General features: G+C 46.8%; 1 protein-coding gene across 8 annotated transcripts in view; it reads left to right on the forward strand.

Annotated features, from left to right (window-relative positions):
• Positions 1–1,396: 1,396 nt before the first annotated feature.
• Positions 1,397–23,977, forward strand: part of ULK1 (unc-51 like autophagy activating kinase 1) — an 83,734-nt gene continuing 61,153 nt past the window's right edge. For 4 of the 8 annotated variants that reach the window (XM_054218957.1, XM_054218959.1, XM_054218961.1 and 1 more), the window contains exons 1-6: positions 2,077–2,497; positions 2,643–2,840; positions 3,658–3,750; positions 3,840–3,881; positions 18,830–18,862; positions 19,632–19,668. In XM_054218957.1, coding sequence (XP_054074932.1) covers positions 2,444–2,497; positions 2,643–2,840; positions 3,658–3,750; positions 3,840–3,881; positions 18,830–18,862; positions 19,632–19,668 — 457 coding nt within the window. In that variant the 5' untranslated portion in view covers positions 2,077–2,443. Of the gene's footprint in view, positions 1,470–2,075; positions 2,498–2,642; positions 2,841–3,657; positions 3,751–3,839; positions 3,882–18,829; positions 18,863–19,631; positions 19,669–23,977 lie in introns of those variants that run through there. The other 4 variants (XM_054218960.1, XM_054218958.1, XM_054218964.1 and 1 more) reach the window with 3 other exon arrangements.

The following is a 23,977-nucleotide window of genomic DNA, read 5'->3' on the forward strand; positions in this document are numbered from 1 at the left end:
AAAACATCAACGGAGAGGGGGCTGACTTTGCCACCTGGCTCTGCATATAGCTGCACGCAGAAAGCTACCTTAGAACCCACATTTAATCAAAACCGATTTAAGTTAAACGTGTTTTTTTTTCACAACCAACAGCACGTGAAGGAACAAATAAGCACACGCAGTACAGAACAAAGAACATTCATCACTGTGATATTTTGGCCTCTAATTGAACAGCAGTCGTATCAGCTTCCTCCTCCACCCCATGCTAGGACTGCGTGTCTTTGCTGTGCTAGGAAAGTAAAGGCAGAAACACCTGTGGTCACTAGAGATTTTACCGCAGTTCTTGCAAGAGCGCACTTGCTAACCATGGTGCCCTGGCCGTTTTCCAGCGAAGGGGGGATACAAGATTTTGCCTGCCTAGAAATCATCTAAGAAGTTTCAAAACATTTTCTTCACTTCCTGCCTTAAACTTTTGCAACAGTTACGCTCTGCATTACAGCCAGTGGCTTTTAACAACTGGTAAAATAAATTCCTGTGTCTGTCATTTGCCAAGTAGCTTGATTTTTTTTGCAAGTTTGATGATGTTTGCCATTTTTACCATTTTCTGTGTGAATTTTTGAATTAACCCCTTGTGATCATTGACAAAAGCCTGAAATTGTAAACCTCGTGGATGGCACAGACCTAGGAGTGAGAACAAAAACAAGTAGTTAAGTAAATTTTATTTTTAAAAAAAGTAAAATTTTAATTCATTTCTGCTGAAATCACAAAGGTTACTCTAGTCTTGTTTTGGTTTAAAGGCTACTTCAACAGACGCTGTTATCAAATTCACATTGAAGAATGCCCTTATCACTTTTACAGTTGCCATCAAGCACTAAATAAGTGCTGGAATTTGAGATGCAAATTACCACCAGTCAGGCACTGCGACTTTCATATAAGCATTTGGTATATGCTGTCATTTCTTCAACAAAATTTTAAGCACAGGATGGTACCTGAACACGAATTATCTAGCAACCAAGGGCAACAGACCACAGGCCAGATGCTGTATCAGTTATCCGCTGCTTTTGTGCAGAAAACAAGGTCTGACGCTGTGAGGTGCTGCTTGTTCCTAATTTTTGCTGAAAACAGCGATAACCGCAGACACTCAGCGTCACGATAGTGAGCACCCTTCACATCGTGTCTCTGTAGAGCCGCCAGCATTGTAAGAGCAGCGCGTGTTTGGTATTGCGGTGCCGATACAGGGCGATACCCAGGTCGATACCGTGCAACTGTGTAAAAACCAAACTTGAGTGGTGCGTGTGAGCAGGGGTGCTGCCTGTGGGGAGCGTTATCTTCCCTGCAGCTGGAATATGATGTTCCGCTTCAGACGTTTTGATAAGGATGCACGCAAAACGGAGTGAGTGCGCAAGTGGTCTAGATACCACCACGGCTGGCGGGAGCGGGTTTGGGCAGCCTGGAGTGGGTCGGACGTGTGAGAGGTTCCTGTGATGGAGGTAACAACTGACCGGCCCGCACCCCCAGGGCAAAGCTGGCGGGTCACTGCAAATGGCCGAGTACCATGCTCAGGCTGGGCAAGGTTTCGCCTCACAACGATGGCACACTGAGCTCCGCAGCGGGGTGCCAAGAGGTTTCTCAGCGGAGAACCTCCTCAGGGTGAGCTGGAGGCCTGCTGCACTCCCCTCAGAGGGGCGGCAGGGCCCTGGACCCCCACCACAGCCGGCTGTGGAGAGGGGCTGGGGCGTGTGGAGGAAGTGGCAGAAGGGGTGCTTTGAACTGTGGGATGGGGCCCACCTCTGCCCTGCAGCCCCTCGGGTCCCGCCTGGGCCCTGTCACCCCTCCTGTGGTGAATTTGTAAAGATTCACCCCAACGGACCCATTTCTTTAGTTGTTGGGGGCATTTAGCAAAGGCGCGGAGCGGGTAGAGGGTGACGGGAGACCTCCCGTCCCCATCCGGAGGGGCACAGGGGACCGTGCCGCGCCGCTGACTCAGGGCTGCCCGCGGGCGGCGCCTTTAAATGCGCGGGGCTCGGCCTCCTCCGCCTCAGGTGCCGCCGCCGCTCCGCGCCTGCCTCCCCCGCTGCCGCGCACCGCGCTTGCGCCGCCGCCGCTCGCCGTCCGCCGTCCGCGCCGCGCTCCGCGGAGCTTTGTCTGGGCCCGGGCGGGCGGCGGAACCCCGGGGGCGACCCCGGCCCCGCTCTGAACCCACGGTCGGGGGGCGCAGGCGGCCCCTTAAGGTGGACTCGCGCTTAAGGTGGACCCGCTCCCCTTAAGGTGGACCGGGCGTTAAGGTGGACTCGCGCTTAAGGTGGACTCTCCGCCAAGCCGCGCCTGCCGGGCGGGGAGGGCCGGCGCTCGGTATGGGGAGCCCCGCCTGAGGCCGCCGCCGGAGGAGCCGCGTCGGCCCGTCCTGAGGAGGAGATGGGGAAGGCCCGCTGCTGAGGAGCCAACTTCTCCCCGGCCGCTAACAATGACCAGCCCCCGGCCGCTCGGCAGGAAGAGGCAGCCCATGGAGGAGGGCGAGGTGGGGGAGAGGAGCTGACAGGAGGGGAGGCGGGGGGGGGGGCGGCTCCTCGGGGGGCTGACAGGAGAAGGGGGGGGCGGCGGCGAGCGAGGGGGACGGTTGACCCGTTGCGTTTGGATCGGGAGAGGTTTAATTTTCTTTCAAGGCAGCACCTTCATCACCGCCATCCTCCTCCTCCTCGCCCCTTTGCAGCTCTGAAGCCCTGCCGGCCGCAGCCCCCCCGCCGGCCCCGGGGACCCCCCGGCGCAGCGCCATGGAGACGGTGGGAAAGTTTGAGTTCAGCAGAAAGGACCTCATCGGGCACGGAGCCTTCGCCGTCGTCTTCAAAGGCAGGCACAAAGAGGTGAATAATCTCTTTTTTTCTTTGTTTTTTTTCTCCTCCCCCCCCCCCCCCCCCCCCCGCTTTTTATTTATAGATGCATAGGGCCGGGCTGGGCACCATGTCCCGGTCACCCCATCCATCCCCGCTGGGCTGGGGTGGCTATTCTTAGCCTGGGCATCAGCCCCCGGTGCTGGGGCAGCTCTGGTGATTGTAGGCGTATTTATTATTATTTATTATTGTTATTCTGGAGTTTCTTTGGGAGGCAGGCGTGTGTGCCAGCAGGACCCAGGCAGGTGGCTTCACCTTGCGGCTGGCCAGAGCGGAGCCGGAGGCCGGCAACCTGCTGCCGAGGTGTCCCTGGCCCTTACCTTGAAAACAAACGAGAGAAAACATCCCCCCACACTGTCTGTGAAGTGTGTAGAGACCTCTTGTTGTGGGGTGTTTTTGTTGGGTCTGTGAAGTTTTGTCCTTTTCCACTTAATTTTTTCAAGAGGAGGGGAAATCGCTCGCTGGTAAATAAAAGGAAACCAATCCGGCCATGGATTTTCCATTATTAGGGCTTGGGATAAGCCAAGGCTCCCACAGTGCGTTTATTTCTAGTGATTAAATAAGAGGATAATCATCGTATAAAGGAATAACAAAAAGCCAAACCTTGGGCTGACAAGCATAATTTGGGTAAGGGCAAGTCTGAACAAGTGAGGGATAGGCATTAGGATATAAAGTGAGGGGCCTTTACTGGTGCTGCGAGACACTTCTTTCACTTAAGAGGCTGCTTATCCTAATGTAAATTAATGGTGAAATTTACATTTATTATTGAATTACATATGCACTTTTTCAGAAGCCTGAGCTGGAAGTAGCTGTGAAATGCATTAACAAGAAAAACCTTGCAAAATCTCAAACTCTGCTGGGGAAGGAAATAAAAATACTTAAGGTAAAAGTAGACTGACTTGTTTTCTTCAGGCTTTGTTCTGTATGTCCTTTGTTGTTCCTAGCTTATGGTCTTTGTTTTGCTTTTTCTAGGAATTGAAACATGAAAACATCGTTGCCTTGTATGACTTCCAGGTAAATACATTCAGTTACGGCAAAGCATTCGGGATTTGGGAGAGGCTGAATAGGGTTTGTGGAATTTCAGTTTTTAACAGATGTTTGTAATCAAACACGTGTGTTCTGGGAGGGGGGAAAAAAAAAGTCTTGTGATAAGTTAGGGAAAGATAAACAAACATGCCTGAGCAGATCATGTATTAATTGTTGTCTGGACCACAGAACTCTTGCACAGTTGGGAGTTGAGGTGGGAGCTCCTGCTCCTGGGATGTTATGCAGTGAAATGCAGTGTTTGGTGAATATTATGTGTTGGAAGTGACTAAGTTCCCAAAATGTTAGAAATAAAATTACAGTAGTTATTCTTGGAATGCCTTCCTTTTTATTTTCTTTCCCTGGTCTGGATATACTCCCTAAGAAAATTTCTTTTTCCTAAGCTATGTAAAAATAGTGTGAGCATGACTTTGTAGCATATGATTGTCTTCAGTTCCAGAGGATTTTCATTTGCATTTTTCTGTTGTCCTTGTGGCAGTCACTAAGTGTTAAAAATTGCAGCAGACATTTTTAGATTATTGTGGTTTCCCACAGTTGCTTTTTCCTTCAAAGTCAGCTCTGAAGATCTAATCTGAGGGGCTAAAACTGATCTGCTCTGAAACCCAAGTTATCCAATTACTCGTTTTGTTGGTTTTTTTCTCCCCCCTTGAATTTTGAGTTAAAAACAATGACGCTGGGTCATGGCACAAGCTTTCTCTGACATTTGTGATGCTTTTAAAAAAAAAAAAAACCAAAAAACCCCAAACCCACCGCAGGATCTAAAAGCCTAAAATGGAGCCCTCCTGCTCCTGGATGGAGGGGCTGGCGCGCGGTGCGTTGGTACAGCCTGTGCCGCCCCAAGGTCTGGTGTTTGCCAGCGATGGGTGCGTGATCGCTGGACCCCCCGGCTGGCCCTGGGGTGGCTTATCTGGAGCTGCCTGCCCTGTCCCTGATATCACATGTCCCGCAGGCCGCCGTGTTTGTTGACATTCCTCCTTCTCCCGTGGATTGGCTCCGGTGGCCTCCGCGTCACCCCAACACGAGTCCCAGCCGGTTGGTACAGCCTAATTGCAGTGCCTTCTGGGTGCTGTAGTCTCCCCGTGTCACCCTGGCCCCGGGGCTGTGTCACCCACCCTGTCCCGCTCCGCCGGAGCAGGGGGTCACGGCAGGGTGCTGCAGGGAGGGGAGCCAGCTCCTTGGGAAGCATTTTGTGCCTGGCATTGCTTTGTCAAGAGGTGGAGGTGGGGGATTTCAGGCTGCGCTGGGAGGGGAGGCTGTCGGGAACGGGATTGCTTCTTGGAAATGTCCTTTAGTTGCTCCTGAACCAGCCTTTAGAGCTGATCATGGGAAGCAGTGACCGTGTTTGGCCTGATGCGTGCTCAGAGAGCTGGGGCAGTTTCCTCTGGGCACAGGCCACCTGGGGCATTAGGTCTCATGTTTTTTTCATTCTCCTCTGTACCTTCTAAGTTTACTTAATAACTTTTCAGTTGAGGGAGTGAGTGCCTGCTCCTGTGCTTCCTCTATAGTTTGCATTTGTATGAAGCATTATGCTGCCGGATTTGCTTATTGCAGGTCTTTCAGAACCTTTGTTCATGTTCTACTCCTCGCCCTGCTTCAGATAACTGCCGGGTAGGAAGGAGCTCAAAGATGTTTCCTGCAAGAGGAGTGATTTCATCACTGTTACAACTGCAGCAATGCATTTTTTTCTCCTTATGTGATGGCAAGTGAGCTTTAGTTAAATTCTGTGTATAGCGGTGTAGCCTGGTGAGGTATTAGCAAGTAAGATACCACAAAAGAGGAACATGAGAATGGTCCTGGGCTTAAGGATGCCCAAGTGTGTGTTCTGTTATCAGCTTTGTCAGAGAGTCCTTGTATGACCTGGGTAATTTGATTTCTTGTGCGAAATGACGTGACTTGGGTGGCACTGGATGTTATATAGTGCTGCCAGGGTGTGGAGTCCCCTCTGGTGTAAGGTGATGGGTCATCAGACAGTCTGATGCGTTCCACCCACCTCGGCTGTGTGTGTAATGTGTCTGTGTGACCTTGCTCTGTGTCCGCTTAGGAGTCGTATGGGAGTAAATTACTGCAAAGGTAAAAGCGCAGTTCTGTGGAAGGCTGGCTGCTGCCCACCTTGCCTTACTTTGTGGAAAATACTTATTACTCACCTTCTTCCTCTGATACAAGATTGGTTACTTCATTCATAGCTGCATATATATTTACCCTCGAAAATGTCATAGTTGCAGTTAATTGAGCCCTTACTTTCAGGCTTTCTAAAACTGGAGAGGTTTATTCTTGTATTACAACATCATAGAGCAAAAAGGAAAAAATATTTCCTGTGAATCTTAAGGTTGCTCTGTAACTTTTTCTGTCATCGCGTTTTGTGTCGTCCCTGCCTCTGCGCCTCCTGTCAACAGTAACTTTAACTTTTGCTCGCATGTTCCTTACACACAAGGAAATGGTTGCCAAAACCACAGTGGCTGTAAGCAAGTGATTACACCCAATGGTGCTTTCGTTCGTGTTTTCCTGGTTAAAAGCTAATGCTAAGCAGGCCTTGTACAAATCAAGATTTTTGATGTAATGCCAGATTTGCCCCAGACAGATAGTTGCAGTGCTGATATTTAATAGTGACAGCAGCTCTCACCCTGACACACTTGCTTTATCCTTCAAATCCAGGAAAATTGCTGTGTTCCTTCTTGTTTCGTAGATCTTTGTGATATTGGTTCATAAATAATGGCAAAATAAGAAGCTTCCTAGGAATAAATGATACTGGTGAATGTTTAATGCATTAAACTGCAGTGTCTGGACTTTTATAGATCCCCTCACTAGAGTCCTAAGAGCAGCATCATTACATGAGACTGGCTCACAAAATGAAATATGCATATTCCCATTATTATGTGCTCATGTATTAATGAGAGGTGCTGTGAATAGTCTAGGAGCCTAGTGCGAGAACCCCTGCTCAAAAAGAGGATAAATGGTATTGTATTGTGTTTCTAAAAGTACTGTCTGTTTTAGTGTCTGGAGTTGGTGGTGCAGACCTTTCCTAGGCACAGGAGATGTTTGGCATAAAAAAGAAATCATATTCCACCGTATGTGGAGCGCATTAGTTGCTGCTGAGCAATCCCTGACTCCTTGGCTGGCTTGCGGAGGGGCTGGAGTTGGGGTCTCCAGACTGCAGCAGTTGAGGGGAGTACAGCAGTTTAGAGGGACATCTGGATCCCAGAAGACTTTTTACTCTGTTTGAAGACAGCCAAATGAGGCCTTGTCCCTTAAGGTGGAAATTTGTGACAACGAGGATACAAATGGTGGTTTCTGCTGGGTGAGGACTTGGTCTGGAAATGAGGTTTCTTGGAAAACGGATTTCCAAAACTCTGAGGATCAGCTCAATTCGTTCACAAGTGTTGACACTGAAAGCTTAGCAGCGTGTGGTGTGTGGGACTTGGTTTGGTTTCTTTTGTGACTCTGGATGTTGAGTCTGTGATCAGAGACCACTTGATAAGCCAAGGGGCTTCAATGGTAGGAAGGTAACTCTTGAACTTGTTGGGTCCTGGGAGCACTGTGTGCTAGACAGCGTCTTCCAGCACTAGTAAGAAGTAAGTTCTTAAATGTAGCTAAGATCTTTGGAGCAATGGGAGGTCCTGGGTACGTTTTCTTCCCTGTTCTGTGCCAGTTGCCTCAGGAAGGTTGGTTGAATATGTGTCAACTGAAGATCTCACATGTAGCTGTGTTGGTGCTAGGGCAGAAAATCTGCTATTCCTGGACATAAATCATGCTTTGGATATTCGAAAGTGTTTTCCTGCGTGAAATGGTAAGGGTTATTTTACTGGCACGTTTTCCCTAGTTGTGTGCTGTAATCTCAGCTTGCTTCTTAAAGCAGCCTAGCTATGACTGTGCTTGTGTGGGTATCAGGTGATTTTTGTGGGTTTTTTTTCTCTAATTTTTGCATCGGTAGGATGGACCAGTTGTGGAAACATAGCTGTTAATGTCATGCAGGGCACTGTGCTGCTGAGTTTCTGGTTCAGCCTACGTTACCTGAGGGTTGTCTTCCCATAACTTTCTGTCACGTTGGCTTATCATACTCACCAGCTTGGGATGAGCTGAGAGGAATGCTTAACTCGCTCATGCAGTACAGACTCACCAAAAATACTTTTGCTGGGGTGACTGTATCACCTGGAGCTCCTGGAGACAAAGAACACAGAGTCCTTGCAGTGCAGTTTTTCTTGTGCAGATGGATTAAGGCATGGGTGGCAGAACAAACACATCTCAGCTTAATGATCAGTCACCCTGGGCTGGTCTTGAGAGCCAAGTAATAACAGGCTGGTTCTGTTGTTGCTGTATAGAAAGTCCTTGTGATCAATAGGACCTGGCTTTTGGGCTGTGATCTTCTGTTGTGCTCTCTGCACCATTGCCCTTTTCCAAGACGGAGCCTTTAGCTGCTAGTCCACATCTTGCGTACGTGCCTCCTGCTGTCCCCTGGGATCTCCGGAGCTCCATGTACGGCAGTGTCCTTTGGTGTGCCCTCCAGCTCCGCTCGCTCCTGCTGCAGTGCTTTGCTGATGAGTGTGATGTTGGATGAATCAGTGTTGCTGCAGTGTCACCTCCCTGCCTCACCACCTCTCGTGCCACCTAAGGCAGGATCTTCTGTTCCTCGGGCACTGCTGTTGGGGTGCCCCATCTTGAGAGACAGGGCTCCGCTGTGACACTTGGAATGACTAAGGAGGCACTCTGTGCCTGGGAGATCACACTCCTGAGGTCAGGCTGCCTGCCTGGTTAAATCCTGTTTTAATTCCATCCCCGAGCGAAGCTGGCAAGTTGCCTGGTGAGTGGGAGTAAAGTGCAGGCTTCTCTGAACTGCCAAGCAGTCCTCTTTCTGTTGGTGCTGCGGACAAGAATGGGGTGTCTGCTGTCCTGCTCCAGCAGCATCCTCCCATCTGTTGGAGGGAATCACTCTGTTATTGAAGATTGCATCTGGCTTAATTTAGAGCTAGAAGGTGAAAAGGACAAAAACCCAACCACCCTCTGCCAGTAATTTTGTAGGATGAGGCTTGAGAGTTTAATGGACCAAAATGGCTATGTTTATGGAGAGCAGAGAATTTTACAGTCTTGAACTTGTATCTAATGTTGGCTTCGCTAGCTGAGTACCCCACTGTGCAGGTCACAGAAACATCTAGCAAATGCTGACCACTAAATATAGACCTCAGAGAGTCATGGGCTTTTTTTAGAGGGAGTGGTCTTGTTGCATTTCTGAAGTCATGATCACTGTTTTACTCATCCTGTGTGTAAAGCACATACCTGTGTTCCTCTCACATGATTAGGATGTCATGGAAGAGCCGGCGACGTGGAAGTTAATAGCCTCTAAAGCTCCTGTGGAAGGTGGCATTACTCAGACTATAATGACAGATTAAGGAATGTTTCCCAGGAGTAATCGGAAACTGGTAGGCTGTTTTGTTCACAGTTTGACAGCAAAGCTCTGGTAACGGCTAAGGTGCTATTCGTGCTTCTCTTCTTGAAGCTCTGTCAGTGTTTCAATTATGAAAATTTCCACTGTTTAAAATCCTTGTGATGATTGAATGCACTTGGTTGGAGTGAGGAAAGCAAGGAGGTGGAGATTTGGAAGATGGATGGGAAGAGGTGCCTTCTAATCAATGGCTGGGTAGGATTGAATTCAAATGGAGACCCACAGTTTGAATTTCTTTCAAATATTTATAGGTCTAAACCAAAGCCCAATTAAAAGATTTAATTTTGTGGTCAGACTGGACTTGACCCTAAACTGTGAAACTGCAATAAAACTGTGTTTCAAAAGCTCATCTTAACGCTCAAGCCTGCGTAGAGAACTGAGGGTACAGTTCACTTTCATGTGTGTTCTTTTTCCTCTCCCTTGCCTGCGCCCCCTGCCTTCCCACCTCTCGATACCAACTGAAAAGCTTTTGCTCAACAGGCAGACCAGCAAATGCAGGGCTGGCGTTGGTGGTAGGAATCTGAGCTGGATGGCTCTGGTTTGCTTTGGGGAAACTCCTAGAGAAGCTCTGGGCCTCTGAAGCGGACGTGTGTCTTCCACGAGCCAGGCCGAGATACAGTGGGAAATGAGAAGCCAGGCATGGGGGTGGCCAGCAGAGGTGGCGGTCTTTGATCTGCAAAGTCAAGGAGAGAAGGTTTTTGGTTTGACTTTGTTTTCAAAATAAGTATGTACTTTTTTGCTTGTTGCTTTTTCTTGGGTTTGTTGTTTTGTTTGGGGTTTTTTTCCTGTTATTCATGTTCATGTAGCAGTAGTAAATGGCGAATTTGATGGAAAGTGAATATGAGTGATGTGGTCTTCCAAGGCAATGTTTCTCAGGTACAGACCTAAATATACTTGGCTTAAGAGAAGCCATCTTAATTGTCTTCAGACGTTATAGTTTCTCTCTGAGAAATTTAATGTTAAATGTCCACAACAGAATCCAGGGAAGAGCCCTGCCAACAGATAGCTTTAGAACCTCTTTTGTGCCTAGTGCATAGCAAAGAGGTGCTTTAACTGTGTGATGTCTCCTGCTTAATGATGTGCAGGCCTTAAATACCACCATAAACATAAAGAGATGCTCTCAAAATGCAAAGTGAGGATCTCCAAGCTGTGTTTGTTTATTAAGCAAGGTTGTTTCAAGGGGGGGCTGATAGAAATGAATCAAATTCTGCATCGCTGGTTGCTTAGGGCAATGATGTTCTGTCTGGCTGCAGGAGCACCTGGCTTGTCTCCTAGCATCAGAATAACAGGAGGAATTAGGTCAGCTGAGCTGGCATGCTAGAGATCAACCAGACAGTGTGGTTCCGGTGGGGACAGTGAAAGATGCAGAATTTTAAGCGATTAGAGATCCTATTTAGCAAAGCGTCTTACATCTCCAGGAAGGGAAGGCCTCCCAGCTGCTTCGGTGTGTGCTGGTGGCCCAGTGAGAGCTGCTGGTGGGATGGGAACCCCCCGGATGGCAGCTGAGGCTGCAGGGTTCCCGTGCTTAGTGTCCTGGTGCACACCACTGGGCAGCTGGGATACTTTCTTTCTGGAGGCTGCTTCATTTGTGTTTGATATTTTTTTTCATTTAGTTGGCAACAGTAGCCAGTATGTTAAATATGTTCAAACATACTTGGTTCTCCTTGTTTTTTAAATACTGCAGATTCAAGCCCATGTTACTCTATCTTCTAGTAACTGGATTTTTTTTCCCCACTTAAATTAAGATCGTTTTTATTTGAAAGAAAACCCATGCTTTTTTCCTTTAAACTCCTTGTTATAACACCTTTGTGCTGTGTGTTTGTTTTCTTAAATCTGGTAAATGAAGTATGAAATAAATGGATGTAAAAGAGGCAAGTCAGTCATGCAGCTGCCATAGAAAATCCTGTGGAGGCTGGGCCTCTAATTTCCAGAGCTGCTTAAAAAAAAAAATAAAAAAATTCCAGCAGGGTATCAGATTGTGTTTGGGATATACCTACCATTAAAAAAACAAGCCATTCCCAGCTTTATTAGTTGGTTCTAAAATCAAACTTCTGTACTGCGTTGCTTTGCCTGTATTTGCGCCTATCTCGGTAAGTGAATGTGTCTCAGTGAGTGTGTGATTAAAACTGAAACGATCACTCTTGTAGCCTGCCTTATTGTCCGCCTCGACCCACAGCACTCCCCCCACTACTCCTGCTCTTTGGGCAGGCTCATAAAATGCAGCTTTATGGTATGCAAGGATTTCATTCCAGTACATGTGACTGAGCTTAAGGTAATGGGGAATTCAACCTTAAATGTTCATTTTATAATGTGACTGTGATACAGAAAGGAGATGAAGATTAAAAGTAGAAAAGAAAATTGGATCTTCAATAATTTTATCATTGTTTTTAGAATTCTGAAGTTTCCTCTCTTGGTAGCATTAACATAGTGCATTTCCATTTGCAAAAAGGAGCTTGCTTTTGTTTACAGAAGCTTCTAGGTCTTATTCTGCCTGTTGGCAAAGGGGCAACTACTTCTTTCCACTCCATGTCAGAAAGTCCAAAGTTTTCAAGATTCTGCTGCTCTTTTTTCCTTTGCAGTCTCTTATCCTTGCTGGGCTGCTGCGTACAGATGTGACCTGCGGTGGGTGCTCTCTGGCAGTAATGCCCCCCAATTGCTGGCCAGCTGGGGGCACAGACTGGTGTGGGTGGTGCAGCGTTACCCCCCGACGCACAGGCTGCTGTAAGAAGTGATTCCTTTTCAGCGTACCAGCAGCGCAAGCCTTCAGTTTGCTCTGATGCGTGTTTTTGGTCTCGCCTTGAAGTTCTGTGACTTGTGGAACCTGCCACTTTGTCTCTACACTCTTATTATGACATTAATCCTATATTTTGGTTTCTGTGGTTAGGCTCAGAGGTAGCTCTCATCTTTGACTTGCTGTAGTGTGTTGCTCTGCAGAGGCCCAATCTGCCCCTGAAGGAGAGTCGTGTTTTCCTGTTTGAGCTCTCTGCAAGCGCTGTAGACACCCGTCACCCAGCAACTGTGTTGAATCTCAGGGCTTTGATCAAGGCCTGCAGTGAACTTGTGTGGTGCCAAGAGCAGACTGCCCAGTCGGCGGGCTGGGGCAGGCACTGCAGCCTCTGCCGCTGGGACTAGAGGTGGAGAAGAGAGCTGGGGCTGGTTTGAAGGAAGCTGCAGAAAGCCCATGTCCAGTGGAGTAGATGGTGAAGTTTCTTTAGGTCACTTGAAGATCGAGCTGTCTTACCAGCTGTCCTACCATTTGTCTGTGGTGGTATTCGTTGCCTGGCAAACAGTAGCTCCATGGGCATGACGTTGTCTTGTTTGTTTCTTTAATGTCACACAGTCAGACTTTTAGGACTGTTGCCAGGGGGATGGGAAGGACTTCCCCTCCCTTCCTGAAGCCCATGTAGAACCAGAGGACAGCTTTCCTGATGTTTTTAATCTGCCCTGAAGTACAACCTGTCCTGAAGCAACTCATCTGTTTTGTAAGCAGAGAGTACCGTAGTACCTGGAATAGGGTAACACTGGCCCTTGGCATCATTGTCCTACTGGTACTACAGAAATTTGCCTGCTGCAAGGCTGGCCATAAACCGCCTCTGTGCTGCAGGGCCTTCTCCTGCTTGCCCTGTGCATCTGCTGGCGCTGCACATCCCGGAGTGAGCTAACAGGTCTGTAGGAAGCAGAAAGCAGCCAAGAGCCAATGCAGAAGTCTGTGGGTGTCTTGCATCTTATGCTTATTCCATGGGATCTACAGGAAGAAATTAGGAGCCCTCACTCTTTTGGGAAGTCAAAGATCTGCTGACCATGCTAATAATGCCTTCCAGTCATTGGCGCTAGGTTTTATTGATGGACCTGGATGTGCCAAAATGGGCAAAGATACTGAGTAGACTGTTGGATGATGGTATTTGTTGCTTGCATATCATCTCCTGGTCCCTGCTTGTCTGTGACTGCTACCATAACCCAAGATTTATCACTTCCAGTGTAGCCTGTACGCAAGAAGAAAGCGTCTGCCTTATTGTTATTTAGCTTCCTTATAATGTGCTAAGTCTCCTGGTGCAGGACCTCACTGGCTACACGACTTGAATCCCAAAAGTCTGTCCTAAAATGTGCTTTTCTCTGGCTGTGAAGCTGTGCCTGTGTCTGAGAAACATTTTGTGGTATTGTGTGTCCGTGCAGAGTGGAGATTATACTGCAGTGAATAGGTACTTTCCTCTTCTTTCCTCCTTTTCTTTCTTCATCTCAGTTAATTGTTGTCTCTTGAATTGGAAACCTGCATGAAATGTTCCTGAGTCCTTATTGGTAAGGTTCAGAAGGATTGAAAAGAGTGAGCAGGGCCAGACAACAGAGAAACACAATTGGCTCTGAGATACGCTTTTCTTTCTGCGTTAGGTCAAAAGCATGTGAATATCTTCTCGCTACTTGCTTTAGATCCGTTTTCTGAAGGGTGAGCGTTGGTAGGTGCTCCCACAATTCAGATTGATGTTACTATTGTCTTTTATCTTGCTTCCGTTCAAATAGTTGCGTCAGGAGATAATCCTTTTTGCAGGACGGTTTTCCTTTCCCTCTGTAGAGGTTGGCCTTCTCAAGCCAAGCTGTGAGCCAGAGTGAAATAATACCAGGAGAATTTACTGTTTGGAAAGTTTCTTCCCTCTCTTGAGAACTGTGGGTTCTGTTTCCCAAGCCCAGCCGGCTTGGGAACCCCTGCTGTAGCCAGAGGCTTTACAGGTGCTGCTGGCCTAGGAATTGGTTTCTGTAAAGCAAAACTGTGTTTGCTACAGCCCATGTTTGTGACTCCAGTGCCACTGTCAGAAGAGCGATGACTAGAGGCCACAGGCCAAAAGGGCGCTGGCTCCATGAGATCCTACTGGCAGAGCAGGAGGCTGCAGTGCGCTGTGGTTCTGCAGCGAGCAAGGGAAGTAGCATTAAAAAAAAACCCAAACAACCAACCCAGAGTGGAAAAGCTTAGCTTTCAGTTGGTGTCAAGTTTATCTTCCACTGTCAGACCCTCAGCTTTATTCTATGCTGTTGTTGTGTCAGTAAAATGATGAGTCCTAGCCCCATTTACAGAGACCTGCATGTGGAAATTATCTTTGCTTGGCAGCTGCTCTGGGTGCTGTTTGAGGGGCAGTGTTGTGCAGCACATGGTTGATGCCTTCTGAGAGGTACAAACCAGGAACTTTTGCCATTGGAGGGAGGCCAACAGACAGGCAGTGGTACTCTCCTCTTCAGGAGAGTAACAAAACCAGTTTTGAGGACTTGAGTCCATAGGGCTCCTCTCCTGTAGGCAGTAGGAGCCTCGTCAGCCATGTGGTGCTCAGCACATTGGGCTAAGAGAGGAGCTACGTTCGTCTTCCAGGTGTTCCTCCTGCATCCCCCAGTCTTCCTAGAAAAGAGGATTTGAGTGAGGTGGAAGCCATTCTTTGCTGGTTTTACCCCAGTGTCTTTTACAACACTGGTCCCACACAGGTTGGTGAGAACACTGCACTGCTGAGAGAGTTTTGGAGTGTTGTGTAATTAAACTTCAACTTTTTTCCCTTCCTAAATGCCTTTCTAAACTTGGTGTCAGGCAAGGCCCTGGTGTAGAATGCAGAGGAGGACTTCTCTAAGGAAGTTTCCTCTCGCAGGCTTTTTGAGCTGTGGTAGGAGGATGACTAACTGTGGGTACACCCAGACATTTCCCTTTGGACACACCTAAACACACACTTTCCAAGAAGAGGATCATGCCACCTTCCAGTAGGGGTGGAGACAAAATTTAAAGGGAGATGGGACTGCTGGGTCTCGATGTCCATAACGCCATCCCTCCGAGTGTCCCAGTGAGGAATTTTAACACAGCACTGTCCTGGGGTGATTTATGCTCTACTGCTAAATGAAGTTTCTTCATTTCTTTGTCCTCCATCAGCAGATGTGTGTTATTTGTAGACAGTAGAGGCTGTTGCCTATTTTTACACTCAATTAAGTTGTAACTTCATCGCTGGGGCCTCTGCTGCAAGAACTACGAGTCAGGCAATGATCCAGACTGATTAATTATCAGCTTAATTTCTTTGGCGGAGGCTGTTTGGCGCAGTTGTGGAGCGTGGTCAGGGTACTGCCGCACTTTGTGAGGGGAGGAAAAGTTGGGGGGTTGCCTCTATGCTGTTCCCTTCGTCAAGCTTGTTTAATGACAGGATTAGCCTTGGCTGCATGGACTGGCACATGTGAGTAAGAGGTTCAGAGTAAATTATCTGTAGCGCTTGTTGGACATCAGCCTCTGCAGAAATACAACAAACTGTGGTATTCCTGTTACTGATGTGGAAATGAGTGGGTTGGGCATTTTGATTCGTTTCAGAGAGACTGGTAGCCTGCAAAATTTGGCTTGCAGTATTTTTTCCTTGTTTTGTTAATGAACAAAACATAAATACTGTGGAAGGGTAAAAATGGAAAAGAAATAGTTTCTGCTCCTGAATCATCTTGAGAGAAGTCCATCAGCACATTTGGGAAACCAGAAGTCTCCTTAGACAGTTGTATCCGTTGTATCCACAGTAAGCTACTTGATGAAAGCTTTTTCCAAACAAGAGCTGGTTTCCAGGGCCCTTCCTAAAATAAATGTTTAGTTTTGTTGGCAAAATTCCTACAAATCTCTTATCTGGTAAGTTGGTCTTAAAATGCTGAAGTTGCAAATGTGGAAGTCGTGTCATCCCTGCTACAGGCATCTGCGACCTGAAAATAGGTGTTTTCGGTGTCCTCTGCAGTGGGTGTGCGCGCAGCAGGCTGGGGAGTGCGTCCCAGTGAGGCTTGGATGGATGTTCAGAGGGCGCTTCCTAGCGAGGCTTGGGTCGATGTTCAGAGGGTGCTGTGGCCAGGGAAGGGTTGTGGCAGTCACCTACTTCTCTTCTAGAAGCCTTTCAGGTATTACCCTCTTATCTCTTCACCCTGTGTTGGTGGGATAAAACCACCAACCACCAAGGTCGCTTTGAGCAGAGCATCTCCCTTGCCTGTGTAGGTCCTTATTTAACCCTCGTCGCTGTACACACTGGCTGCCAAAAATCAATGACTTGCTCTATGATGTTTGTTTGCAGAGTCTTTAAATAACGTACAGTGGAAAAACAACCAAACTGTACAGTGTACATTAGCTATTGGCCAATAACTTACTACAAATATCTCTTGGACTTAGTTTGTGTAGGCCAAGCTTCCTCTTCATTTTCTATATAGATAGTAATATATTAAGCTTCCCCAAACCCTGCTGGCACTATACATAGTAATGCAGAGAGGTACTGAGCTGCAGTGATCGCGACATGTTTAGACAAGAAGTGTCTCTGAAGAATTTGCCATGGCAGTGATGAGCTCGGTGTGGGCTGCAAAAACCACTTCAGACACTTGCCCGTGCCCAGCAGTTGCCCCACAGTCATTCCCTGAGCACCAGCACCTTGCTTCTGGGGTGGCCTCGTGTCTTCTGCTACGTCCATGGCTGGAGTTCCCAGAGAAGTGAGAGGCCTGGTGTCTTTCATAAGCCTTGTCCTTCTGCTGTTCCTGATGAGGACAGCAGGAGCTGGTGGGCTTTAAACACTTCAGAAAACTTTCCCCTGGTCTTTGTCAGGTGCAAAGCTTGTGACAATGCCTGGGGTTTGCTTCTTGCACTGCTTCCCTGGGCTGGTGCTTCTAACCACAGACTGGTTTCCCACTTCATCTGAAGTGTGCGTGGAAGCAGATGACTTAACATGTGCTGCTTTTAAATGCAGAGATTGGAAAACAGGGCCTGTTTAAAGCAGTACTCATCAGGGAAGGAAATGCAACAAAGGCCTTCTTGAAGTATCACAAAAAATTGCTTTTTGGACAAACCAGTGACCTTCAAAAAGCTCAGCTGGGCTTGGCTTGGCAGTGCAAACAGGTAGAAGAGCTGGGGATGGCCAGCCTCAGTGTCTGGTGAATGCTTGGATGGGAGGACCCACATGAGCCAAGGGTGCCGGGCTGCCCGGTGCCCTGAGCCCCTCGGGGGAAGGTGGATGCGTGCAGCTGTAGCTTCAGTATCTCAAATCACAGGTAGTTCAGCTTCCCCTCCTCTCCCCCTGCTTCCTCCAGCCAGTCTTCCAGCAAGCATCTGGAAACTCAGATTTCATGTTGCGGGGTGAAAAGAGGACTGCAAGAGAAATGACGGGAGGTGCTGAGGACTCAAGGCATTGACAAAAGCAGTCAGTTTGGTACGGGCTTGATGGAAGGTAGAGTCCTGTGGGCAGAAGGAGATGAAAGGGGCTGAGAGCAGACAGTGGAGGCTACTTGGAAGCTAAAAGGCTGGTAGGGTGGATGCTGGGGCTTTTTGAAATTGTAGTCGGGCTCAGAAGAGGAATCAGGTGGGCAGGTGTCTAAACAGCCTGTAAGTAAAGGCAGGGTGCCTTGCAGCTCTGGAAATGGAGTGAAGCCCCTTGCTCTGCTTTGGGAGCTTCTCCACTCACCTGGGGATTGCTGCCTGCACTTGTCCAGGACCGGGCACTGGGTTCAGGAGTGGCTTCTGGCATACAGGCTTTTCTGTAGCAGGCCTGCTTCTGTCTGAAGAGAGTTGAGAGTCATTCACCCTTCTGGGTCTACCCAGGCTTGATACATTTGGCTGTTTTCTCACGCTTGTTCTCTGCCGGTGGCTCTGCTGAACGAGTGCCAGTGTGTGTTGCACAGCCACCAAAGTTCCCAGCGCGGCTCCATGGTGCTGGATGGTGCGCCATGTGGGGCACTTCTCCGCAGTATCTCACGTTCCTGTGGTCTATATACAGCCTTGCACATGCTTCCTAAGGCCACGGAGACGGTGGAGATCAGCAAAGGCTGGAGGTAGACTTTCCAGACTGGAAGAAGCATCACAGTGCCGCACCTGGTAGCAAATTTAGGAAGATGGGCGTTTGGCCTGGAGTTTGCTGGTGTTGACCCCCATGATAATCCAGAAAGCTTTAGCCACCTGATAATAGCACTCTGTTAACGCATGTGTAGGAATTCATTGGCTGATGATGCATTTTTCGCCCAAGATCTTTTCTTTTTGCCCTCAAATCATAGGTGGATCTTGCAGGCACTTTTCACCCATGGGGTTGAATTGCAGGTCCCAAAGTTGTGTGGCTCTTATCTCTCCGTTCAGCCTAGGGCTGTTCATGTGGGCACGGCTGCTATAAAGGGCCAAGTTAAATGTCGAAATAATTAAGGCTCTAAGATAGTAGTGTGCCAGCATCTGCATTGCATGCCGCTGTTAATCCCAAGAGCCCGAAAGAAACATGGAAGACTCAAGTCACAGTACAAGAGATCTGCTTGGTTAAACAGATGCACACTCAGAAAGGAATAATGTGCTTAAATACCTGGCACTTTCAAAGTAAGCAATCTTCCAGGAATTAACCTATAATGAAGTCTTTACCCTCTCTTCAGTCAGAATCATAACAGAGCACGGTTTACCTGTTTAAAAGCAAATGCAGCAGTTGTAAAGCGTGTGAAATATTTCAATGCATAAATGTTTTATTTTTTCCATTTTCTTTTTCCCCAGGAACTGGCAAACTCTGTCTACTTGGTTATGGAGGTGAGTATGTGTCTCTTTTTTTTGTTTGTTTTTTAAAAACTTGATTTAAACAGACTGGCTTGTTACACAAGTAGTGTGTTCTGCACGCAGTCTCACCTGTGATGCTTTTGCTAATCTAATCTGCAGCTGTGTGCCTTTGAGGACTGGAGCGGTGTGGGTGAAGATAGCAGCCAGGGGGATTTTTCATATTGCTGCTGTCAGAAGGTCGTGCTGGCACAGGTTTAATCAGTCAGACGTCTAACCTCAAGGGTCAAATGGGTGTTACTGGGTAATATCTGCTTCAAAGATATGTGGAAAGTAAATTTTCTCCACACAGCTTGGCTGCAAAGCTTGTGAAAGGTTTCTTTCCTCTGCAGTCCTTGCTCCGAGGGCTTTCCTTAGTGATATGGAACGTGATGTGGGGAATTTCAGTTTTCATCTGTGGTTGCTCCCAGCCTTTCCTTAGCCAGTTTTCTGATGGTGTCTCCAGCGGTGACCCTTCTTCTTTGTTCTGGGTTTATCTTTCACTCTGAAGTGCATGTACATGGATGTGCACACGCACAAGAGATAGTTGATGCTGGTGTATCATAATGCAGCATAATGTGTAGGGGAAATGGGACAGACCAGGGACCTACTGGAATGGGGTTTTCCCTGCTAACTTCTGAATGCGTATTCTGACACGTGACTGATTATGTTTAAATACTATGATAAACCTGCCGTCCTAGTGAAGCTTACTGTTTTTAATCTTTCATTTGCCTTGCATTTACCGAGCTTTCTGTTCTGTTTGCAGTACTGTAATGGTGGTGACCTGGCAGACTATCTTCACAGTAAGTAGAACAATATGGAGAGTATCCCCTGTATTCAGAAGAAAACACTGACTGTTTTAGCTCATTACATTTGCCTGGGGTTTGTGGAAGATCTAAATAAGCAGATGGTGTATCTTTTTTTTTAATTCCTGCAAAATAAACAGAGTATCACTGCTCCTCTTTTAAGAGGTTCAACCTTGATAATCATTTGAAAACTGAGAATCCATGACAATAAAAGTCTTTCCTATGTAGGTCAGTGGTGACTGTTGTCAGTAATTATGTATTTGAGTTACAGTGGCCTTATAGATTAAACATACTTTAACACTGCTAGGGATGTGGTTTGTCTTTTTCTTGGTCACTGGAAAATAACCTATTTATACTGAAGTCTTGCAGTTCTGTAGGGTTGGATTAAAATAAGATCCCAGCAGTATATATTGCTTTCTTTAAGTTTTCTTCTAAGGATGTCCCCACATCTAGGACAGAACACATTTCTCACCTCATTGTTTTGAGGGTGGCTGTAGTGTAGCCCATAGTGTTGGGAGGGCGATGAAAACTACTAACTTCGGGGTCTTCTGGAGAATATAGCACAGGTATCCGTGACTGTGGTGCCTTGAAGGACCTTTTGGTGAGACTGAAGTGTGTCTTTGCCATCGAACTGAACAAAACATGCTTTGCATGTTATCCAGCGGTATTGCTGGGACTCAGCCTTCAATCTCCCAAGCTGTTTTTCAGTGCAGCCCACTGCACAGCTACAGGATCCTGGCCTGCGTGAAAACCCCATTGCACCTGAGTGCCGAAGCGGTAGGGGAATAACATGTTTAACAAGTTGCTTAGCTGCAGTCAGACACAGCCCTTGTTTTCTGTTGGCCTGGCTGTATTTTTTTTTTTTCTTTAAAGTAGTTTTCTTGTTGTTTTGCATGTTAACTAGAAGATTACTAAATGTGAAGAGACAACTTTAATCTCATTTCTTGTGTGGCTCTGGGTCATGGTTAAACAAAGTTTGTTCACGTTGTTCAAATTAAAAGCTAGTCAGCTGGATAATACTTCAGGCTCCTTATTTGAGGTATGTGATGCCTGGAAATGGCAAAAACTGAAGGATTAAAAGCTAAATTTACATTTGCCCTACAGCTAGTGTTGGTATCCCTAGAATGATTATTTGGGGCTGGATGCTGGTATCTTGCACTCTATTCATACAGAATAGAGTATCTTGCTGGTATCTTGCACTCTATTCACCATAATGAATTACGTTTGTAGACTTAAATTTTCAGAAAGGATTTAGTACTTGAAGGAAAATGAAGGAATATTCTGCCTTTCATGTGTTTTGTTTGTTTAAAGTGTGACTGAGATAGAAGTGACAGGCATTTGTTTTTTAAAATCCCGGGTTAGTGTGCTTTGTCTCAGATAAGTGATGGTGTTTTGCATCCATTGGGTATTGCTGTGCTTTGAAAAGAGCATCTTTGGTGGTGGTGAAAGGCTGTTACAAATACCAAATGGAAATGGTTTTGTATTTAATACCTTCTTTTTCTCCTTGAATACAAGTGGAAATTTTAATAATGAAATGCTTTTTAAAAAAATAGTCAAAATTCAGTTTTACCCGTGCATGGGCTTTGAAAGCTAAAGTTTTTAGCTTTCATGCACATGAAATGAACCTTCATGTTAAAGCACTGGCTATGCACTGCTGGCAAAGCTGCGTAGGGAAACAAGAACACAGTTTCTGGCCGAATGATTTATAGAAACATGGGTTTATAGAAAATCTTCCCATTCATATACTGCTTCTATGTGTATGTTGTCATCTTCTCCCTTCCATCAGGCCACCAAAAAAAAGTGAAATATACTGTGCAATTAGCTAGGTTATTAATACAGCTCACTTCCTTGTTTATCAAATGGGACTACCCAGGTAATTGGTGGCTAGTTTGAGAAAAGGACTATGAAATGTATTTTCCAAATAAAATTCAGTTATACCCCAGTTTGGTTTGTTTGAGTGTTACCTGGGGTAAGGTTCCATCCTTTGCCTGAGTTAATTTGAAAATGTTACCTTTTAGCTCTGTTTTTACCAATAAAAACCTTGACAACTGTAAAGAGCAGCTGTTGTGACTGGGAAATTGGTGCTTGCCTTTATTTTAAGTCTTACCATCTGTGTGCTGGTTGCCAGTAAAGAAAACCTGTCAGACAGAGATTTCCAGAGGGGGCAGTCAGTAAGGGACTGCAGCAGGAAAGTTAGTTACTCCCGTCACTGCAGCAGGGATCTGGCTCTTCCAGGTCCCAGAGCCTGGGTACGAGTGTCAGTTTTTGCATCCCATGGCTTTTTCCATTCCACCACGTGCTCCTTTGGGGTGTCTCCTCTCCCAGCTTCTGCAAGTGCTCGGGGTGCTTTTGATGATAACGATGTTTTTCCTGAAACCTCCTTTTGGAAAGTTCAGATTTCTTCCAGGGTATTTTGCTGATATGCTGGAGTCTCATCTCTATTGAGCGGTTATTGTGATGCTTCAGTTACTTCAATAATTGTGTGTTGGTGTTTAATTGCAACATCTACTTTCCCACTGACTCCTCAGACATTTTTGCTGGTAGTTCCTGTAACGCTTATGCAAGCTGCGCATGCAAATCCCCTGTTCCTCATTGAACGAGATGCTTGTAAGCTTCCCAATCCCTTCTGCCCTCTAATTACAAGCATTAGGCAATATGGTAATTCTGTGTTGAATCCAAAGGCACTCTAATTCTCCTTGTCTTCATAACTGGAAAACGTGCGTATGTGCACGTTTCAATGCAATATGGGTTTTGGCTGGGTTACGCTGTTGGTCAGCCCCATCTCTTGGATACAACCCAAGGTTGTGTGTGTTCTGCTGAGCATGACTTCTGTGGTGGTGTTTTTTAATGGTACAACGCCATTTCCCTTCTGCTGGATCTCTGTGGGTGTTGCTTTCATTTAAAGCCCATCAGAGGGTATGTTTTGAGCTGAGAGTGGCAGATTGCTGCTGTGTGTGTGGTAGAGCTCTGGGAAGCATTACAGAAATGACCTTCCTCAGTACAGGAATAACTGGAATTCTGTGGCCTGGGGTACTCAGGAGGTCAGAGCAGGCTGATCTAGAATTTCTTCTTAAATTCTGTGAATTGTCATTGACGCAGGCTGTTACGGGCAGTTCATAAGTGCATATTCATGACCTTCCTTAAAGCTGCTTCTTGGAGAGCACTTCATGTCAGAGCAGGACGTTTCTTGGTTTGACCGTGACACGTTCAAGGAGCTGTGATCTTCTCATTCATCCCAAGTGGTGTGGGGATCCTTTTGCAAACAAGAGGTGTGAGGCACTGCTGTGTAACTTTTCACCCTCTACAGCTAGGTAATTAAGAATATCTATGATAAGACTAGCCCTATCTGGAATAAATCTTCTGACATGTACAGAAGATTTCACAGGAGTCTCACTGGCCACGCGCTGCATGGGTGGAGCTGGGGGAGTTACGAGACGGGCCCCAAATAAATCAGCTTGGATTTGGACTGGGCACATGTTTAAGAGAAACTTGTGGCACCTGTGGGTAAGAGGAGAAGTTATTTTTCCTGAATAACTTTTCCAGAGTGGTGTTGTGTAACATCGGTGGGTGGACTCCAGTGCATCTACCCTTGGATCAGCTGACAAGGGCTGTTTACTGCAGTTTACCTGGCAGGTTGAACATCTTAGCACAGGCTAAACAGGGTGCTTTTTAGGTGGTTTTCATCCTTTTCCTACGCCTCAAGAGCTACAAGGCATGCAGGCCCTGCACTGACCCGCAGTAAATATTTGCTCTGATCTACTGACCTGTGTGGCCGCCGTTCCCAGGGCAGTAGTCTGAGTGCCTCATCACTGAAGTGGAGCCATGAAAATAAACACAGGGATATTATTACTTCTCAGTAATGGCAAAGTAAGGCTTGTGAAACAGCATTCTCTGCAAGAACGTGTTGCTGACCACAGACCTCCATGGGGATGCCCAGGCTTCAGTGCGGATTTAATGTTTTGCCAGCAGTTTTCTGGTGAATGAGAGATGTTCCCTTTCTAAAGGGACTGAATTACAAGTTCCCTATTTGGGATGTAGCAGGCAAAGCAAGTGGTTTCATTCTCCGCACTCTTTTTTTTTTTTTTTTTTTTTTTCTTGGTGGCTCCTAAACTGAATGAATCTTCTGTATCTTCTCCCTCTGCCGATGGTAGCTGGTTTAGATCTTTCGCAGACCAGTATCCTGAAGTCACTGAAAGTGTCAGTTGTATTTATGTCTCTGTCCTTCAGTTGGAGATTGCTGCTGTCACACAGTAGACTGATGGGCTGAGTATGAGAGATAAGGACTTTCATTTTTCTGTGTTACAGC

This window comes from Rissa tridactyla, chromosome 13, assembly GCF_028500815.1.
Source record: "Rissa tridactyla isolate bRisTri1 chromosome 13, bRisTri1.patW.cur.20221130, whole genome shotgun sequence".
Lineage (NCBI taxonomy): Eukaryota > Metazoa > Chordata > Aves > Charadriiformes > Laridae > Rissa > Rissa tridactyla.